The following is an 18084-nucleotide window of genomic DNA, read 5'->3' on the forward strand; positions in this document are numbered from 1 at the left end:
TGTTCTAGTGGGAACTAAAGTTCAAGAAGTTTCTGAAGGATGTTTTGTGTTTTTCATTTAGTGTAGATGGAATATTGAAAGTTTTACTGAGTGTTATTTTACTTTTTTTAAGGGACTCTAAAGGTTTAAGATGTTATTCACCGTAAATAAATATTTGATTGCCTGCCACATGTTCAGATTCCTGGGTACGATGTTACAGATGAAATTGATGTTGGTTCCCACTGCTAGTGTAGTATCAGCAGCCACATGACAGCAAGATAGAATACCGAAATATGGGACCATTTACCCTCATGTGTGTTCATTCTCAGAAGGAGTGATGTTGCTGTATCTTCTCTTAAATTTTCTAGCGTGCTATACCTAATCCTGGGTTAACTCTTGAATGCTTGTTTGAGTAGCGTATAGTATTGCCTATGTCAGTATTTATGGTTTTACATTTTTGATTAATAGAATTGCAGCAGGATTAATACATACTTAGGTCATAAATATGTATGATGAACAAATAATGTTGAAAATTGCTTTTTCACAAGAAGAAGCGGTTGTGCTTTTACAACTTGGGAAAGGAGGCTATTTGGTTTTTACTCTTGGTTTGTAAAAGACAGTGAGTACTAGAGGGTTGAGGGTGTTGTCCCCAGGACAAATAATAGTGCAGCGTTCCTACACATTTTTTAACATTTAAAAAAAAGTCTAAAATGGCTATGATGGAAGTAGTGTGTAGGACGGTAGACAGACCACTTAGAGATTTCACCTTCTACCTTAGCTATATCTTTGGTCATTGGCCATCTTTAAACTTTTATTTCCGTATCTTATTTTTCCCTTTTCTTCCTTGTAGTAGTTCTTTCTGGGTTTCATTTGGGGCATTTAGTTTTGAATCAAGTTCACGTGTTAGGGAGCCTAGCATTAATGAATTTGGTACTGTGGTAAGTACCATTGAGTTCCATTATACTTTGATGATTATTCATATATTAAATCTTTTGAGTTGTTAACTGAGTAACGTGATTGCTTGCATCATGTTAGAATGCGCTTGTTACCATAGCAATTAAACAGTTTAATGGAATACAAGCAATATTTCCTGGTACTCCTAAAATTTAGGAAGAGTTATGAAACGAGAATTGACTTTAGGCCAATTGAAGTTTAGGAAATTAGAGAATCGTGAGCTATGTAAACATGATATGCTTGTATTTCTTGGTATTCTAAGCCTCATCCCAATTAGCTTTTCTGTATCACTCATTGAGGAAGCATGAAAAAGTACTTTGAATGCACCTACCACACTCGTATCTGTAAAACTGCTATCTGCAGCAGATAGCAGGCCATCTTGGGGATTATTTTTCTTCAGTTCTTAGAAATAATTATTTCTGGAAAATTTAAATGGATGCTACAACTAGGTGTAATTCATTACAGAAAAGCAAGGGACTGTGAACTAAAGCAAACAAAAAATTTTTGTTTTATTCTGCATACTGAATGCAAAAGAAAAAAAGAAAAAGAAAGATTTCAAACCCAATGACCCATAGATTTTTCAAAGGGAGAGTTCCACTTAGGTATTATGTTTGTTGCTTTAGGGTCATTGGAAAATATTTTGATGCTGGGATACTGATGAGGTTGACTTTCTTAGTATAGATACTCTTTGGAGTATGACTTTACGTTTAAAAATATTTCAGTACTGGTAGCTGTAGGGTCTGGGACACAGCAACCACCTGGTTCAACCTCTGTTTATATGTAGCCGAGAGAGTTGAGGCAAAGGATTATCTTGAGTCTTTTCCTGCTGTGCCCTGGTAAGATTTATAGAATTAAATTACGTGGGTAAATATAGCCCTCTAGTGGTTCTGTTATATCCTTACACTTAACTTTGGTGCAGCTAGCATTTCTTTAAAGTTACTGACTGATTTTAAGAAATTCACTGTGGAGAAGAATCAGACTTCAATAATACTACATGACATAAAGAATATGGGGAAAAGGTGGTAGGGATATCTTATTCTAACAATAAATGTTCATGGTAGATTGTAACCCACTTGGAATTATACCAAGATAGTCCAGAATATTAGAATTGCCATGTACTTGACAAGATGAATGCATGAATCCAGATACTTTGCTGGTATATGCTGTGATTATTATTATCAGATAATTATTTGTGCATAGCAAAGTGTAGGATAAATTGCCTGAGGTGGGTTGTGAAGTAGATCAAGCTTTATTCATGCTATGCAATATAAATTATAGCTATTAATAGGTTCGGCTTAGGTTTATTGACCTGTAATTTATGATATGACTTTAGGGGAAAACAAGTTACAGAATGATTTTATGTATACATATCTCCTCGTTTTTGTTTAAAAGAAAAAAAAGTGGAGGAAATCTCAAACCCTTATATGGATATATGTTTGTATAAGCAAAGAAAATCAGAAATGATATACACCAAACACTACCTTTAGGGGAGTGAGATTTGGAATGACAGAGGGAGATTACGTCTTTCTCTCTTTTAAAGTTATAGAAAACAGGGACTGAAATGGAAAAACTTGAAAGGGTCAACAGAAAACAGAGACCTTAATCTGAATGGTTTAGAGGACTAAGGCTGGCTCTTAATTTCAGAATGGTTTTCCAGCAAAAATCAGTTAAGTCAGCTCCACTGATTTTCTGAGTTGGTTTATTGTTTAAATGGGGTGTGTATACTTGATAATCTCCTTAGATATAAGACTGATGCCCAAATTGGCTAAACTCTGTGATGCTTGGTATTTCTCTTTATTTTGCTAATAAGCTTTTCCCATGTTCTGGGAAATAAAATCCTTTCCTCTTTAGCCCAATTAAATTTGTTAAGGGAGGGCCTCTATGAAAAGGACCTTCTTTGAGGTCTTTAAGTGGAAATGATTGGTTCTGAAAATTTTTCCCTCAAGTGCCTCTGACAACATTTCATAATTATTGAAGGCTCATTATGAAGGCTGCCTCAGTATCTTCCCTCCAAAATGCTAAGGAATAATTTAGGCAACAGTTCAGACTCTAAAAATGAAGATGGCTCAGTCTTTTCACAGACTGAACACAATATTGTTGCAACTTACTTGATTATGGCAGGTATGGATGTTTAATTACTCCATTAACAGTTATTTTGCTTTCGAATGGGTGAGGAATGGCAGAGTTTTTCAGCATAAGGCAGTAGGAAAAGCGTGGGTTCAGAGATAATGTTTCAAGTTCCTTGTTGTTGGCCAACCTCGCCAAGTCGCTTATCCTTTTTGAGTTGGGGTGCCCGTGTGGTAAATAAGGATGATAATATTTGCTCTATTGCCTGGCTGTAAAGATCAAATAAGAATGTAGGTGGAAGGATAAATGAAAGCATTGTTAATGGTAGTTCATGTCACAAGTTTTTTTGAATCTTGATAAACGGTATGAGAGCAGTGAAGTGGGGCTGACAACAGTTTTCTATACAATGGTTATTACATTGTCAAATTAAGTTTTAATTGGGGAAGAATGTGTACCATGGCAAAAATGTATTTTTATGTCATTTACTATTCTCATACATAGTTTTCGTAGTTTTGTCTTTGATGGTGGAATCTAGTTAAGATGGAAGGTCCTGGAAAGAACATTAAAGTCTTGAAAAGAGAGAGCAGAGTTTATTGTCATTGAAGACAGAGTTTGAACATTCAGCTTGTTCTGGAATGCTGGTTGGGAAACTGTTGAGCTTTGCATTTCATCTTTTAATATCTTTAAGGGAGCAAGATTGGAGTAAGAATAAGCTACCTGTCACGATTGTTGTGTAGAGTAAAATTAAATGACACATAAATGCACCTAAGTGACACATACAGTAGGTGTTTGACAAATGTCTGTTTCTTTTTCCCCACATACACACACTCATTGATGCATATATTGGATCAAGATGAAGGGTTGTTGGCCCAAAAAAAGGGATGGGGGAAATGACAATAGAAGTTCTCTGATTATCTTTTCTATGTGTAGGTTGAATTATGGTGTAAATTTTATACTGAGCAGTCACTTCATTTCCAACTTTATGCTCAGTAATGAGTTTTAGAAGTAACTCTTTATTATGTTGGGTTTATTATTTTTTGGATTGACTTATGAAAATTTTCAAGTATATTCAAAAGTAGAGTGAAAAGTATAACAAATCCTCCTGTACCCAGTTTATTCTTTATGGTTGCTTAGTTTCCCCATAATTCACAGTTATAGTATTTTGCGCTAGAAATTGTGATTCCTCAGTTCATTTTTGTAAATTTTAGTGACATGCTAACTTTTCTGTATGATAAGTACTGGATAAGTTCTGTTATCTTTTTGATTGTTTTTTTGTTGCAACCAAATGAGAAAACAATATGCTACTTAAAGAGAAAATCTCCTTGTTACAATTACATGGAAATACTTTATTCACAAACTTTTGGTTTAGTTAGTTTTTTGCAGATGACCAAGAAAAGCTATCTTTTTTTGATCTGGTTACAAAAACAGCATGCAAAGAAAATTTCCTGTTGAGAAAATGTTCTCTCTGGTTCTTATCCCTGTAACAGTAATAATTATAGTAATCTTATTATTACTACTGCTGCTGCTAATGTTATTATTTGAACACTTGGTGTATACCAGGCAGTGTTCTAAATACACATACAGAAGAATTCATCCTTAAGTTAATTAAGTGAATTAATTTTATTTTCCTCATTTATACAGGTGAGGAGTTTACGTAACTTGTCCAACACACACATCTACTTAGTAGCTACAGCGGGATCTGAACTCAGGCATTTTGGTTTTGGAGCCCTCACATAAAACCACAGGGTCGGTTTTATCAAGGAATACCTGAAGGCAGCATGGCTAAGCTCTTTATGCTTTTGTTCAAACGTCTATTGTTCTTTAGGTGCCCTAAGATTCCCCCTTTAACAAAACCCACTTAAATTTCCAAATCAAAACCAAAACTGTGAGGAAAAGAATTCAGTCAAAGCGTTTACTACATTTGTTACTTTTACCACTAGCCTATTTAGATTTTTCATTTTAAAATTCATAGTTCTCTTAGATTTTAGCTCTTAACAAACTTTTACCAATTTGAGCACTCTCCCTTTCTCCAGTTAAGGCTGGGAGGGCAGAGGGCTTGGTGAATTAAAGATCTGAAATAAATTGACTATGGGTGAATTGTAAAACGAAGGGTGAGAGATACTAGGCTGAGGAGGATGACTGCGTACCAGGTAATGAAGAACCACATAAGTTGTCAAGGTGATAGGGAGTCACTGAATGACATGATCCAGTTTGCATTTTGGAAATGTGCTGTAGTGGTAGCTAAGAGACCACGTAGGAGGCCCCTGTGTGATCAAGATTAAGAAGGATCCAGGGGGCCAGCCCGGTGGCGCCGCGGTTAGGTGCGCACGCTCTGCTGCGGCGGCCTGGGGTTCGGCGGTTCAGATCCGGGGCACGCACCGACGCACCACTTGTCAAGCCAGGCTGTGGTGCGTCCCATATAAAGTGGAGGAAGATGGGCGTGGATGTTAGCCCGGGGCCAGTCTTCCTCAGCAAAAAGAGGAGGATTGGCAGCTGTTAGCTCAGGGCAGATCTTCCTCACACACACAAAAAAAGGATTAAGAAGGATCCTGAGGAGGGAGTGGGAAAGGAAAGAAGTAGAAGCATTTAAGAGCTGGAAGTTAGAATTGATGGTTGGATATGGAGATTGGAGGAGAAGGAGAGGGAGCACCAAAGATGACAAGCAGGTTTCTTTTTTTGGCTCCTGGATAGATGGTGAAGCTGTTCACCAAGGTAGGGGAAGAAATAGTTTGGGGCAGGAGGAGAAGTCTCTGGGTTCAGTTTGAGAGATGTCCAGTAAAAAGCTGGGCACATGGGTTTGAATTTTATGAGACTGACTTGGAAAGTACCAGCATACAGCCTTGGACATGTATGGAATCAGAGTACGTGTTGAATGTGAAAAGAAAGGAGGTCTAGGACAGAAACTTGGGCAATGCGCATATTTGATAAGGTAGATGAAGAAAGAAAGACTGGGAAGTAGATTAAGAAGGATCTGCCCAACAGATTGGAGGAAAGCCACAGAAGCCAAGGGGAAAGTAACTTATACATAACTATTAAATGATCTGTTGTGTACTCACGAGAAAACGCCTACAGCTGGGGAAATAAAGCAGCGTGCGTGAGGCAGCTGCCGACAAAGAGGAGGGCTGAGTTGTGTACTTCATTCCCCCAGTTACATCCAAGACCTCCCCAAACGTACAGTTACTTTATTCTGGTTGCGCGCTTGGTAGGCAGCAGTTTACTGCACTGTGATTTTTTTTTTCTGAGGAAGACTGGCTCTGAGCTGAGATCCATTGCCAGTCCTCCTCTTTTTGCTGAGGAAGAGTGTCCCTGAGCTAACATCTGTGCCCATCTTCCTCTATTTTGTGTGTGGGATGCTGCCACAGCATGGCTTGATAAGTGGTGTGTTGGTCCACGCCCGGGACCAAACCCACAAACCCTGGACTGCTGAAGCGGAGCACGCAAACCCAACCACCACGCCACTGGGCCTGCCCCTGCACTGTGTTTTTATCTGACTTTTTAAATCATCAAATTTTAAGTTAGCCCAGAAAGATTCTTTAATTCGTTAAGTTTTTTGGAGTATTTCTTGTACACATGCTACAATACTGGAAGCTAAAAATAGAGCCTAAGAACCATCAAATTTGCCATCATTGTGCCTTAATTATGCTTGCAGGAATAATAGAAATTAAGTAATTTGAGTTTTGTGGTCCATTTAGTAAATAAATCTATATGTCACATACTCGAACATAGAAATCATTAGGAGCCTGAAATCTGCATGGGAAGACTAGGAATGCATAAGAGTTAAATAACATAGCATCACATAAGATTGAATATAATATAAGCAAGTACTTTGGGAATTTGGAGGAGAGAGTATCGTGTGAGGAAGGCTTTGGGACAGAATTGAACTTGGACAGAACTTTGAAGGGTGGGTAGTATTTGGATAGGTAGATGAAAGGAGTAAAGTGTTCTAAGTGGGAGAAATATGAGTCAAAATTTACAACAAGCCTGGTGTATTTGATAAATAACTAGAATGGAGGGCTTGTTTGACAAGTGTGGAAATTTGCTGAGAGAGGGTGAAAAATTGAGGCAGAGAGTCTGGAATATTGGGTTGGGACACGTGGACTTTTATCCCAGAGACAGTGGGGAGTATTGGAAGGTTTGAGGAGGAGAAGAGCCGTGGTTAATTCTATGTTGTTATAAGCTTATTCTGCCAGCAGCATGGAGCGGGGAAGAACAGGAATCTGGAAGATTAGTGTAACAGGATGCTAAACGGAAGTTCTGACCGAGGTGCCAAGATATAACAGAATTTCCTCCTTTGCTGATACTTCTGTGTGTTGGTGCCTGGAAACCTTCCCTCTCTCCAACAACTGCTACACGCCGCCACCACCCCACCCCACCCCCGCCACCCCGTGAGGACTTAGTATAGCCTTCATCTGGCCGATGGGAAACTTGTGCATCCTTTGTAGCATGTAGAGAGTGTTAATCAGGCGAATATGCACATCTGGTTCACTCAGTAATATTTCTCGTTGCAAATTAATTTATTGGTATTCTGAGTAAGAATTTCAGTCCTTAATCTACCTGAGTCCCACCAATTCTGGGGCACCAACAACATTGAGCTTCTGGACCTGCAAGGCTGAGAGTCAGATCCCAGACTGCGGAAACTTGACTAGGGTGATATCACTTGTAAGCCTTCTCAGTGGACCTGAAAGCCAGCTCGGCTTCCTCTCTGGGTAGCTAGACCTTGCAGTGTGCATTCTTCTATAGGAGTGTGTGTGTGTGTGTGTGTGTGTGTGTGTGTGTGTGTGTGTGTTGGATGAAGAACTCAGATTTGGACATATTGGAACAGTCATATGATCTTACACATGATAGATGCTTAATAAATGTTTAATGGCAATGTGTTGAGAGAAAAGGGATGTGACATGAGCATGGGTCAGGGGTGGAAATAGTGACAGAAGTGCTGTTAGGACAGAATAACAGTTGGGGCTTGAGAAAGGAAACTAAAGAAGAGCCTCAGACCTCAGGAAGGAGGCGAAGGAAGTTGAGCTGCCGAAAGAGATGGTATGGTCATACTTATATCGTAGAAATCAGCAGGGGTGGTATCATGAAAGGCAAGAGAGGAATTTCAGGGACAAAGTGATTAATAGTGATGGCATTAAAACCAGCCTTCAGTGCTAGTTTATGCAACTGGCAGATTCGTTGTGTTTTAATTTCTTTCACAGAAGGGCTGTCAAGATGTTAAAACTAGTTTTAAGGACACTGGAGCTCTTCAAATAAATGCATTAAAACGGATTTGCTGTGTTTTTGAAGGGGCTTAAATATTTAATTTTGATTCTACTTTTAAAAATTCAAATGAAACCAAATATGACTTTTTTTGTATATGTTCTCAGGTATAATAAGTATTCTCAGCAACATAATAGTTCTGGGCATCTTCATTAAGTACAAGGAACTTCGGACACCCACAAATGCGATTATCATTAACCTGGCTGTTACTGACATAGGGGTCAGTAGCATTGGCTATCCTATGTCTGCTGCTTCAGATCTGTATGGACGCTGGAAATTTGGATATGCAGGATGTCAGGTATTGCAGATCTTTGGAATGAAAGCAAAATAAAGCAGATTAAAGAGATGTAAATTTAAATGTCTAAAAAAATCCCAAGAGTTTCAATCAAATAAGATAATTTAGATAGTAAATATAGTGCACTTATTGAAAACAGCTCCAGGAGTGACTGGGAAATAGGTTCTTTTTTTTTTTTTTGTGAGGAAGATCAACACTGAGCTAACATCTGATGCCAATCCTCCTCTTTTTGCTGAGGAATATTGGCCTTGAGCTAACCTACGTGCCCATACTTCCTCTTCTTTATATGGGATACCGCCACAGTATGGCTCTACAAGCAGTGCGTCGGTGCACATCTGGGATCCAAACCGGCGAATCCCGGGCCGCCGCAGCAGAGCACGCACACTTAACCTCTTGTACCACCAGGCCGGCCCCGGAAATAAATTCTTTAATAAGAGAAATGAAATCACTAGCCATCTTTATATTTTTAAAATTTCCTCAACCCAAAGGAAAAAACAAACTAACAAAACAATTAGCATTCAACTAGAGAAGAAAAGTGAAAAATTGAATATTGCAAATTCAAAAAGAAATACGCTGCTTGCATTTGAAACAATGAAATATTTAATGACTGTATCATAATATCTAAGGAATATGGTTAAGCTACCAAGTTGTTGGCTTTTTTCTATGGAAAGTCCTCCATGAGAATTGCTATTAAATATATCTATTTTTACTGACAAGGAAATAAATTAGTATTAATTAGCATTAGAATAGTAGGCAAATATGAGTTTTAGCCTAATTTTTAAATAATTTACTATTTTAAGCTATAAAATTATAGAAAATAACATAGTAGCAGAGAAAATGAATATCCATGTATCCACCAACCAGTTTTGTCAAATCCTAATGTTTTGCGATATGTGCTTAAAGTTGTTTTTAAAGATATAAAACTTTACAGATACTATTGAAGGCTGTTGCATAACTATCCCCAGTCTTATTCCCTTCTGTCCCCTGAATGTTTTTCTATCTTACTACGTATTTATATGTACATAAACTAGATACTGCCTGAATGTTCAAAACTTTGTATAAGTAAGATTGTTTTGCTTGCATTATGCAGTTTCCTTTCATTACTCGATACTATGGTTTTGAGATTTATCCATGTTGATGGATGTAGCTGTAAGTCGCTCATTTTAACTGCTACGTGATATTCCATTTTATGAACAGACCACAACATACTTACCCATTTTCCTGTTATTGAGCATTTGTTCCCAGTGTTGTTCTGTAACAAACAGGGTTTCCATAAATGTTCTTATACGTGTCTCCTACAAAGGAGAGGAATGGTTGGGTTGTAGAGAGTGTTCGTCTTCAACTTTATCAGGTGTGGCCAAATTGCTCTCCAAAATGGTTATGCCAATTATGAGAACTTCTGTTACTCCACATTGTCCCCAGTGCTTGGGATTGTCATACTTTTAAATGTTTATCATTTTGATGGATGTAAAATGCTATCTTATAATTTGCCTTTTTTTGAATACGTAATATGGTTTACATCTTTTCTTATGTCATAAGCATTCAGGTTTCCTCTCATATGAATAGCCCATTTTCTGTTTGTCTTTTCCTCTTATTGAATTGACTGTCTTCTGAATACTAATCTTTTATTGGTTATATGTATGCATTGCACCTAATTTATGGCTTGTTATAGAGTATGTTGTATAGAAGTTTTACTTTAAGTGTTAAAAATTTTTTTAAAGTTTATTTTAATTAATGAAGTCCCAAAACACTTTCCATAAATGCCTTTATTAAACCAGTTACAATTTTACAATGGATGATGTATTTTAAAATTAGTAAAATAAAAAATATTCAAAGTATCTAAAAATATATTCTAGCAATGGGATAAAAATGTAAATGTCTCTTGGGAGGGTGTTTAGAATGGGGGATTCTTCCCACTTTTGATTTCAGATTTATGCTGGATTGAATATCTTCTTTGGGATGGCAAGCATTGGATTGCTCACAGTCGTGGCCGTGGATCGATACTTGACCATCTGCCATCCGGACGCAGGTACGGCACTCTTCTCTGCCTTCTCAGTGGATCCGCTTCTTGCCTAAGGACCACTCAACACAGGTTCACTTTAAAATATGAGTGCAATGGGTTGCAGTCACGGTCAGTCTTATTTCTCAGACAATTCTTGCTCAAAAGTTTCAATGATTTCCTGTAATACTTAGAATAAAATCCAAATTTCATAACACAGCCTCCAAGGCCCTGTGTGATCGGCCCCCTGGCTACCTTTCCAGCTCTGGCGAGGGCCCTCTCATTTGGGGTACTGGCCAAGCCGTTTCCCGCTGTGGGGTCTTTGTAAATGCTGGTTCCTTGGCCCTGGAAAGTACTTCTCCCCGCTTATCCTCTGGCTGATCCTTTTTATCATTCAGGTCTTCGCTTACATGCCTTTTTTTTTTTTGTTTTCAGACTGTAAATTCATGTAGACAGGCTTTGAGTCAACCAGAGTGCTCTGTAGAGAATCTGCTTGATAACAACTTTGAATAATCAGTTAAAACAAAGTGAAGATATGAATTCCATCATTGGCAAATGAAGCTAATATTTCCTATGTTTGTTAATAGGAAGGAGAGTGACCACCAGCGCTTACACCAGCATGATCCTGGGGGCCTGGGTCAATGGCCTCATCTGGGCTTTAATGCCAGTCACAGGGTGGGCTGGTTACGCCCCGGATCCCACTGGGGCCACCTGCACCATAAACTGGAGGAAAAATGATGCGTAAGAGACACGTCTACACTTTGTAATCAAACTCTTTTAATGTCAACGTTCTCTCACCGCTTCCAATTTAAGCTCAGATGGAAAGTTTCTCACACAGAGTGTGGCAAAGGGCTCCCTTGGTGGTGATGCTATGATTCCAGCAGAGATGAAGTTGAAAAAAGTGAATTAGGCTGGTCTGCAAGTAAAGGCCACCTACTCCCCTAGTCCCCCATCCTCTGTCCCTTCCTTTCTCTCCTCTGGCAGTAGGGTGGCTACAGAGCATCCTTCTGATGTTTGCCACTCAGAGGTAGGACCTGAGGGGAAAGGAAATGTTAGCATTGCCAGACAGCACGCAGTTCCTGAGAAAGCCCAGGCTGACTCCCTCTATGTCTGCAAGGTGATGTGGTGATGAAGCGTCTTCTGAGAATACGCTGCAAGAGCATGGTCCCTGTAAGGATTTGCTGGCTAGGTGGTGATGCTCCTCTGTATTTACCAGGGAAAAGAGGATCCTTTAGTTTGTTAATGGAAATTAAGGATTACTCAGAAAAACAAAGATGTCTAAATCTCAGACTTTTTCTGTAAAGGGTCAAAAAGTAAGTATTTTAGGCTTTACAGGCCAGACTGTCTTGGTCGAAACTATTCAACTCTGCCTGTGAATGCAGCCACAGATGACGGTATGTAAATGAACATGCAGTAAGTGAATGTGGTTCCAATAAAATTTTATTTACAAAGATAGGCGTCAGGCTGGATTTGGTCCAGAGACCATGGTTTGCCAGCCCCTACTCTAAATGAACTAACAGTCAAATACACTTCCCAAGCCATTTAATAACGTAATGACTGCTGGACAGTGCAGTATTATTTCTAACAATTATCCCGTTTCCCTTCCTCTGTTTAGGACATGAAACGGGTGGCCATGATTCTCTTTCTTATTTTCAGATCTTTTGTTTCTTACACGATGGCAGTTGTTGTGATAAACTTCATCGTGCCCTTGACGGTGATGTTTTACTGCTATTCCCACGTCACTCGGTCCATGAAGCGTCACACTGCTGGTAACTGCACTCAGTCCCTCAGCAGAGATTGGTCAGATCAGGTGGATGTAACAAAGGTATGACATCGAAATCCTCAGAAGCTTGGGTAATGGGGCTTTCACGCATGCCTGGTCCCTTGGCCGCGCAGTTGCCTCTCCTTGACCCCGGTTCTTGCTCTCTGGCTCCTCCTGCTGGTGTTTGCTTCCATTATTTCTAAACCGTGTGCTTATCTGCTGCTTGGATGTTTTTGTTTGCTGTTACGCCTTGATTTCCTATTACGGACAGTGGAGATTATTTCTCTTATCCTGCCAACCTTTCCTACTCCTCTCAACCCACCTTCCTCTCTCCTCATCTTGTCAGTTTAATGCTAACAATATTTGGGTAGATGAAGAGTCAATTTTACGCCGTTGTGATTATCTAAATTTTATTGACTGCAGATCTCTGTAGGGTTCTATGATGTGTATCTCTTTGTTTATACAACTTTTCCCCCTTGGAGTTCATAATTTATTCATTTTCTCTTTCCTTCTCTTCCTCCTTCCCTCTCTCTCCCCCTCTCTGCTCCCCTCTCTCACTCTCTGTAGTTTCATTTGCCTGCTGTTCTCTGTACCTGTCACTAGCTCATCTCTAAACTCCACCAGAAGCATCAGTCTCCTCTCGGGATTTTCAGATGCACCAGAGACTAGATTGACTTTGTCCTTTTCCTGGAAGTATCCTCCCGGCACCCTTGCCCTCTTGCTCCGTCTGCTCTCTCAGACCACTGGCCGGAAAGCCGGCCTCCTCAGACCTCCCTCCTCACCAGCTGGGAATGCCTTTGGCCTCTCTCCTGGGTGAGATCACCTGTTTTCTGGATTGCACATCTTCCTTTTTCTTGGTTTACTCCCTCATTTGGTGGAGCACATTCTCAAGTAGATTCCTGAGAAGGTTACAGGGAGGTAATTTTTTAAAGATTTTGCATGCCTGGAAATGTCTTAATTCTACTATCATATTTGACTGCCTGGTATAAAATTCTAAATAGAGAAATGATTTTCAAAGAATTTTGAAGGCATTGCTCTGTGGTCTCCTGGCTTCTGGTGTTGCGACTGCAAAGGCTGACAGCATTCTGGTGACAACCCTCTGTAGTGATCTGTGTGTTCTCTCTGGAAGCTTGTAGATCCTCTCTGTGTCTCCCGTCTTCTGACATGTCATGCTGATGTACCTTGGTGCGGGTCTTTTTTTACCCGTGTGCTGGTACTTGGTGAGTGAGTTCCACCTGGAGACCCAGGTCTTCCCTTCTGGGAGAGTCCTTGCATTATTTCTCTGGTCAGTCCCACCTCTCTCTTTATTTTCTCTGTTTTCTTTTCCTGGAACTCCTTTTATTTGGATATTTAATCTCCTAGATTTATCTTCTAATTTGCTTAAATATTCTCTCCCACATTGTCTCTGTTTTTTGTTTGTTTGTCTTTGTTTCTGCTTTCTGAGAGCTTTCCTCAACCATGTCCAGGTCTGGGATTGGGGGAAGGGAGTGAGGCTCAAACCTTGGTTGTACAATTTAAGCAGGCACTAAAAAACTTAGTAATCAAAAAAAAGAGAGAGGTATTTAATGCGGTATTTAAAAAAATCAAAATTAATGTAAAAATTCCATATTGAACAAAATATAAAATTTTAAATTAGGACAAGATCTGACCGTGCACTCGCACCACTCACCTCATTTACCTCACCCAGTCCTGGTTGACTGGATCTTCCAGCCTTCCTGTGGCATTTTAAAAATTCTGCTCTCACTTTTATAGAGGGGACAGCAACCATTTTTTATAGATGGAAGTGTGGCTGCATACTCTATACTCCTTTCAACAGCCTCTTCTTGTTTAATGGATGGATATCTTCTCTCATTTCTGTGATGGTATTATGTATATATTTACATTTTCCTTCTGTTCATCACGTATCTTTTGTTTCCCCTGACTTCCTGCATTATTCTGGTCCTGCTTGTCAGTGAGTGTGTCCTCCATGTCTGGTGGTCAGTGACTGTCCCCGACTATGTCACAGTGATGCACTAACAAGCTGATTGTAAGCTCGGGACGTGCTCTTTCTCTGGGATGTTTCTTTTGGGGGGGATTTTCCTCTGGGCTGGTCAGTTTCCAAGGAGAACGTTCTTTCACGTTCCTGGGTGGATGTACAAGTCTGTCGACCTGTATTCTCCCAGCTCAGCACAGGGGAGGGGGATAGCGTGCAGCACCCTCTTTTGAGTACAGGACCCAGCTCTCGGTTGAGCCCAGTGTCCTCCCGTCCTGAGTCCTCCGCTTGACCCTCTCTTACGCTGACCCTGTGGGATTCTACCAGGAGAGGAACGGCAGTTGCCTGGCTGAGTGGAGAGGGGATTCCGAAGTCTACCTGCTTCCTGTTGCTGATGTCAACAAGTTCTCTTGTTTTAAGTTCCACGTGCAGCCCCACATTCAGAGCTAGCTGTCGCCTCCAGTTCCAGGGACTTTCTGTAGTTCTGTGAAATGGATTAGTCTGTATCTGGTTTTCCCTTACAGCTGACTCTTTTTAAAAATTTATATTTATTTTAAAATCATTCTCATGTCTGATGAGTAATTTGCCACTTGTCCAACGGTTACTCGGTTTTAATTTTTACAGAGCTATTGTATAATCTGTGATTCTCAGTCCTTATGGGTTTATGTCTTTTTAAACCTCTTTTCCATAATTTGAGTGGACAATCAGGAGGGAGCAACGTAAAAATTATAATTTGTCATTTAAACGAGAGGCGAGGAGAGCTTCTTTACCAAACCACCTGCCCTGTGCACATTATATATTGAGCTCAAATTGTCTGTATTATAATTCATTGAGCTCCATATAGGATTTTATTTTTTTCCAGATTGAGTTTAGAAACTTAGAAAGTTATTTTTTAGATTGGCAGATAATGACAGTGGGGAAAAAAAGCGTGTGCCAGCAGTCCATAGCACAATTACTAGAAACGGGTTAGGAGCGGGTTCGTCTGCCTCTCAGCAAAGCCAGCTTTGTCTTCTCCCCTTGCGCATGGCAAGGAAGGAGGCATTCTTTACATGTGTGTGACATTCTATCCGTCTCATGAGCTCTCGTTACCATGAATGACTTCAGGCATATAAGCAAAGTACAATGAAGGGAAAGTTCAGTTTTTCCATATGTCATCAACCACATAAACTGATTCAAGTTCCAAACTAGATAATTTTTCATGCAATTTTAGATGTATTAGCTATTTAAATATTTTAGATATCGGGTTTGGTGAATGTTGATTTCTGTTACAGATGTCTGTGATAATGATATTTATGTTTCTGGTGGCGTGGTCCCCTTATTCTATTGTGTGCTTGTGGGCCTCTTTCGGTGACCCAAAGAAGATTCCTCCCTCAATGGCCATCATAGCTCCACTGTTTGCAAAATCTTCTACGTTCTACAATCCCTGTATTTATGTAGTTGCAAATAAAAAGTAAGTAATGTCTGAAATGCTTCTGAATTAAAAAGTGGATACAGAAAGAATGTTAAAAAGACAATGGCTAATGTTCTAAGACTTTTTGGGAAGTGACAGGAACTCACTTCAAACTAGTGTAAAAGTTATTTGGCTCATGCAACTGGAGAAGCATCTAGGATCTTAAATGTCTAGGGCTCGATTTCTATGACAGGCTCTTCCCACATGGTGGTGAAATGATCACAGGCAACCCAAGACCCAAGTTCTACTAGCTAAGCACCCCCAAATGCGAGTTTCATCTCCCATGGCTCTCTGGCAGAAAAGAAAACCTTGGTTCACATGGTTACCCCAACTAAAACATATGGAATTGGTGTTCCAAAGAAAAGTGTGGTTCTATTACCAGAAAACAGACAAGATAAGTCAATGTTGGGCTCCCTAAGTAGGTAGCATAGTTGTATATTTACTAGAAAGAAGACATATTATTCAAATGCAAGAGAAAAATCCAGTGCTAAGTATAAAGGGCTTCAGGAGTGGGTAGTCATTCAGGATAATAGAGAGAAACCCCCCTCTCCCTTTGTGGGAACTCTCAGCAAGGATGTTTCTTCTGCCTCCTCAGTGAAGCTTAGATTATTTCATTTTCTGTTAACTGCTGAAAGATGGAATGAACTGATCCGCTGTGCTTACATATTTGACCAGAAAAATCTCAGTAGAGGTCAGGCAATCTGATCCTGGAATGCCAGTGCTGCTTTTATTAAACTTATGTATTTCTGTACATGTTTGGGAGAGCAGCTTTAGCTACAGGTATGTGAGGAAGCATAAAAACTTTCAAGACCAAACAGGCGACATAAGAAGAATAAAGAACATATTTTTAATTCAGAGTCTATTGGTAGTTCTTTTGGAAAGGTCAGTCATTCTCAAGTTCCTCTTAATCTCAACTGGCCTTTGCTCAGAAGAACAGATGCATGAAATACACATCCTTAGTTCAAATAAATAAATCATTGCAATTGCCATTAGAAGTGTTACTTTAAACGTACAATTGTCAATTTTTATTAAATGTCTTCAGTGTTTATAATCAAGGGTGCAAAACTGGTCTTTAACTGTAACATACACTTTATACATTTATAAAGGTTCTCAACAGATGTTAAAGTTGGAGGCAGAAATTTATTTGGAGATTCAGTTGACAGTAGTGGCATCTTAGCTATATTTGAAAGTGCTTTAAAAGTTCCGGTCATTATAGGATAATGCTGGGTTTTCCCTTTTTTATTACAGGTTTCGGAGGGCAATGTTTGCCATGTTCAAATGTCAGGCTTACCAAGCAATGCCTGTGACGAGTGCTTTACCAATGGATGCACCTCAAAACCCATTGGCTTCTGGAAGAATCTGAAATAAGAGGAAAGCATACATTATCAAAACATTTTATTTCCTTTTTTTTTGCAATGGTTTAATTTGGTTTTAAATATGAGCCCATTTAGATCAAATACAGACATAGATTATTGTCCTATTAGATTGTAAATTCTTCAAATGCAGCTTAGAGTTGGGTTTGTACATGGCCCACTGTAGTGAATGTCTATTTCCTTATGTGTAAACTTACTGCTCATCTCCTTTGATGAATCCAGGCCCATGACACTAAGGCCCCTTCTCTTCTTCCTCTGATGGCATGTGTTACACTGTATCCATGGTAACGAGGTATCCATGACCTGGTAACTAGCCTGGGTCCTCTGTTAGACTGGAGGTACTGCCATTTTAATGTTAGAATAAATTAATGATAATAATAATAGTTAATAATCTTCAACAAATAATTACTGAAATGAGTTGTTGTATAGTCCCAGGTAGAATGGAAGACATTTTTAGCATTTCACAATTTTAAAATTTTAATGCAACTATTAACTTCTACTATTTAACAAAAATAATCAAATGAACATTAAACACTATTGCATCTAAATCATGTCAGTCAGTGCACATATATATTTTATATAGCAATATAATCTCTCTTCATATTACTATGTATTTTGCATTTTTAATTACTATCTTTTTGTATATGTATTTCCATATATTTGTCACTACAATTAACTTTAATTGGAGTGGGGGTTCTTGTATGTTTGTTCTTTTTTCCCCCTAGCTTTTTTGTTTGGCTGAATTTTATTTTACTATGGTAAGAACACTTAACATGAGATCTACCATCTTAACAAAGTTTTAAGTGTACAGTACAGTATTGGTACCTATAGGTAAAATGTGTGCAGCAGATCCCTAGAACTTACTCATCTTGCTTAACTGAAACTTGACACCCGTTGATTAGCTGTGCGTTTCTTCATTGATGTATCCTTAGCTTGTAGACCCATGTTGCCTGGCACATAGTAGGCACTCAATAAAT

At 39.2% G+C, this 18084-nt stretch overlaps 1 protein-coding gene across 1 annotated transcript; it reads left to right on the forward strand.

Moving 5' to 3' along the window:
• The first annotated feature begins 246 nt into the window (after positions 1-246).
• RRH (retinal pigment epithelium-derived rhodopsin homolog) lies at positions 247-17757 on the forward strand. Its single transcript, XM_058549903.1, has 7 exons — positions 247-3054; positions 8364-8554; positions 10481-10580; positions 11138-11291; positions 12207-12375; positions 15556-15734; positions 16983-17757. The coding sequence occupies exons 1-7, from the start codon at positions 2949-2951 to the stop codon at positions 17095-17097; spliced, it is 1014 nt and encodes a 337-aa protein (XP_058405886.1). The 5' UTR covers positions 247-2948; the 3' UTR covers positions 17098-17757.
• The last annotated feature ends 327 nt before the right edge of the window (positions 17758-18084 follow it).

The sequence above is a fragment of the Diceros bicornis genome, chromosome 11 (genome assembly GCF_020826845.1).
Source record: "Diceros bicornis minor isolate mBicDic1 chromosome 11, mDicBic1.mat.cur, whole genome shotgun sequence".
NCBI classification, from domain to species: Eukaryota; Metazoa; Chordata; class Mammalia; order Perissodactyla; family Rhinocerotidae; genus Diceros; species Diceros bicornis.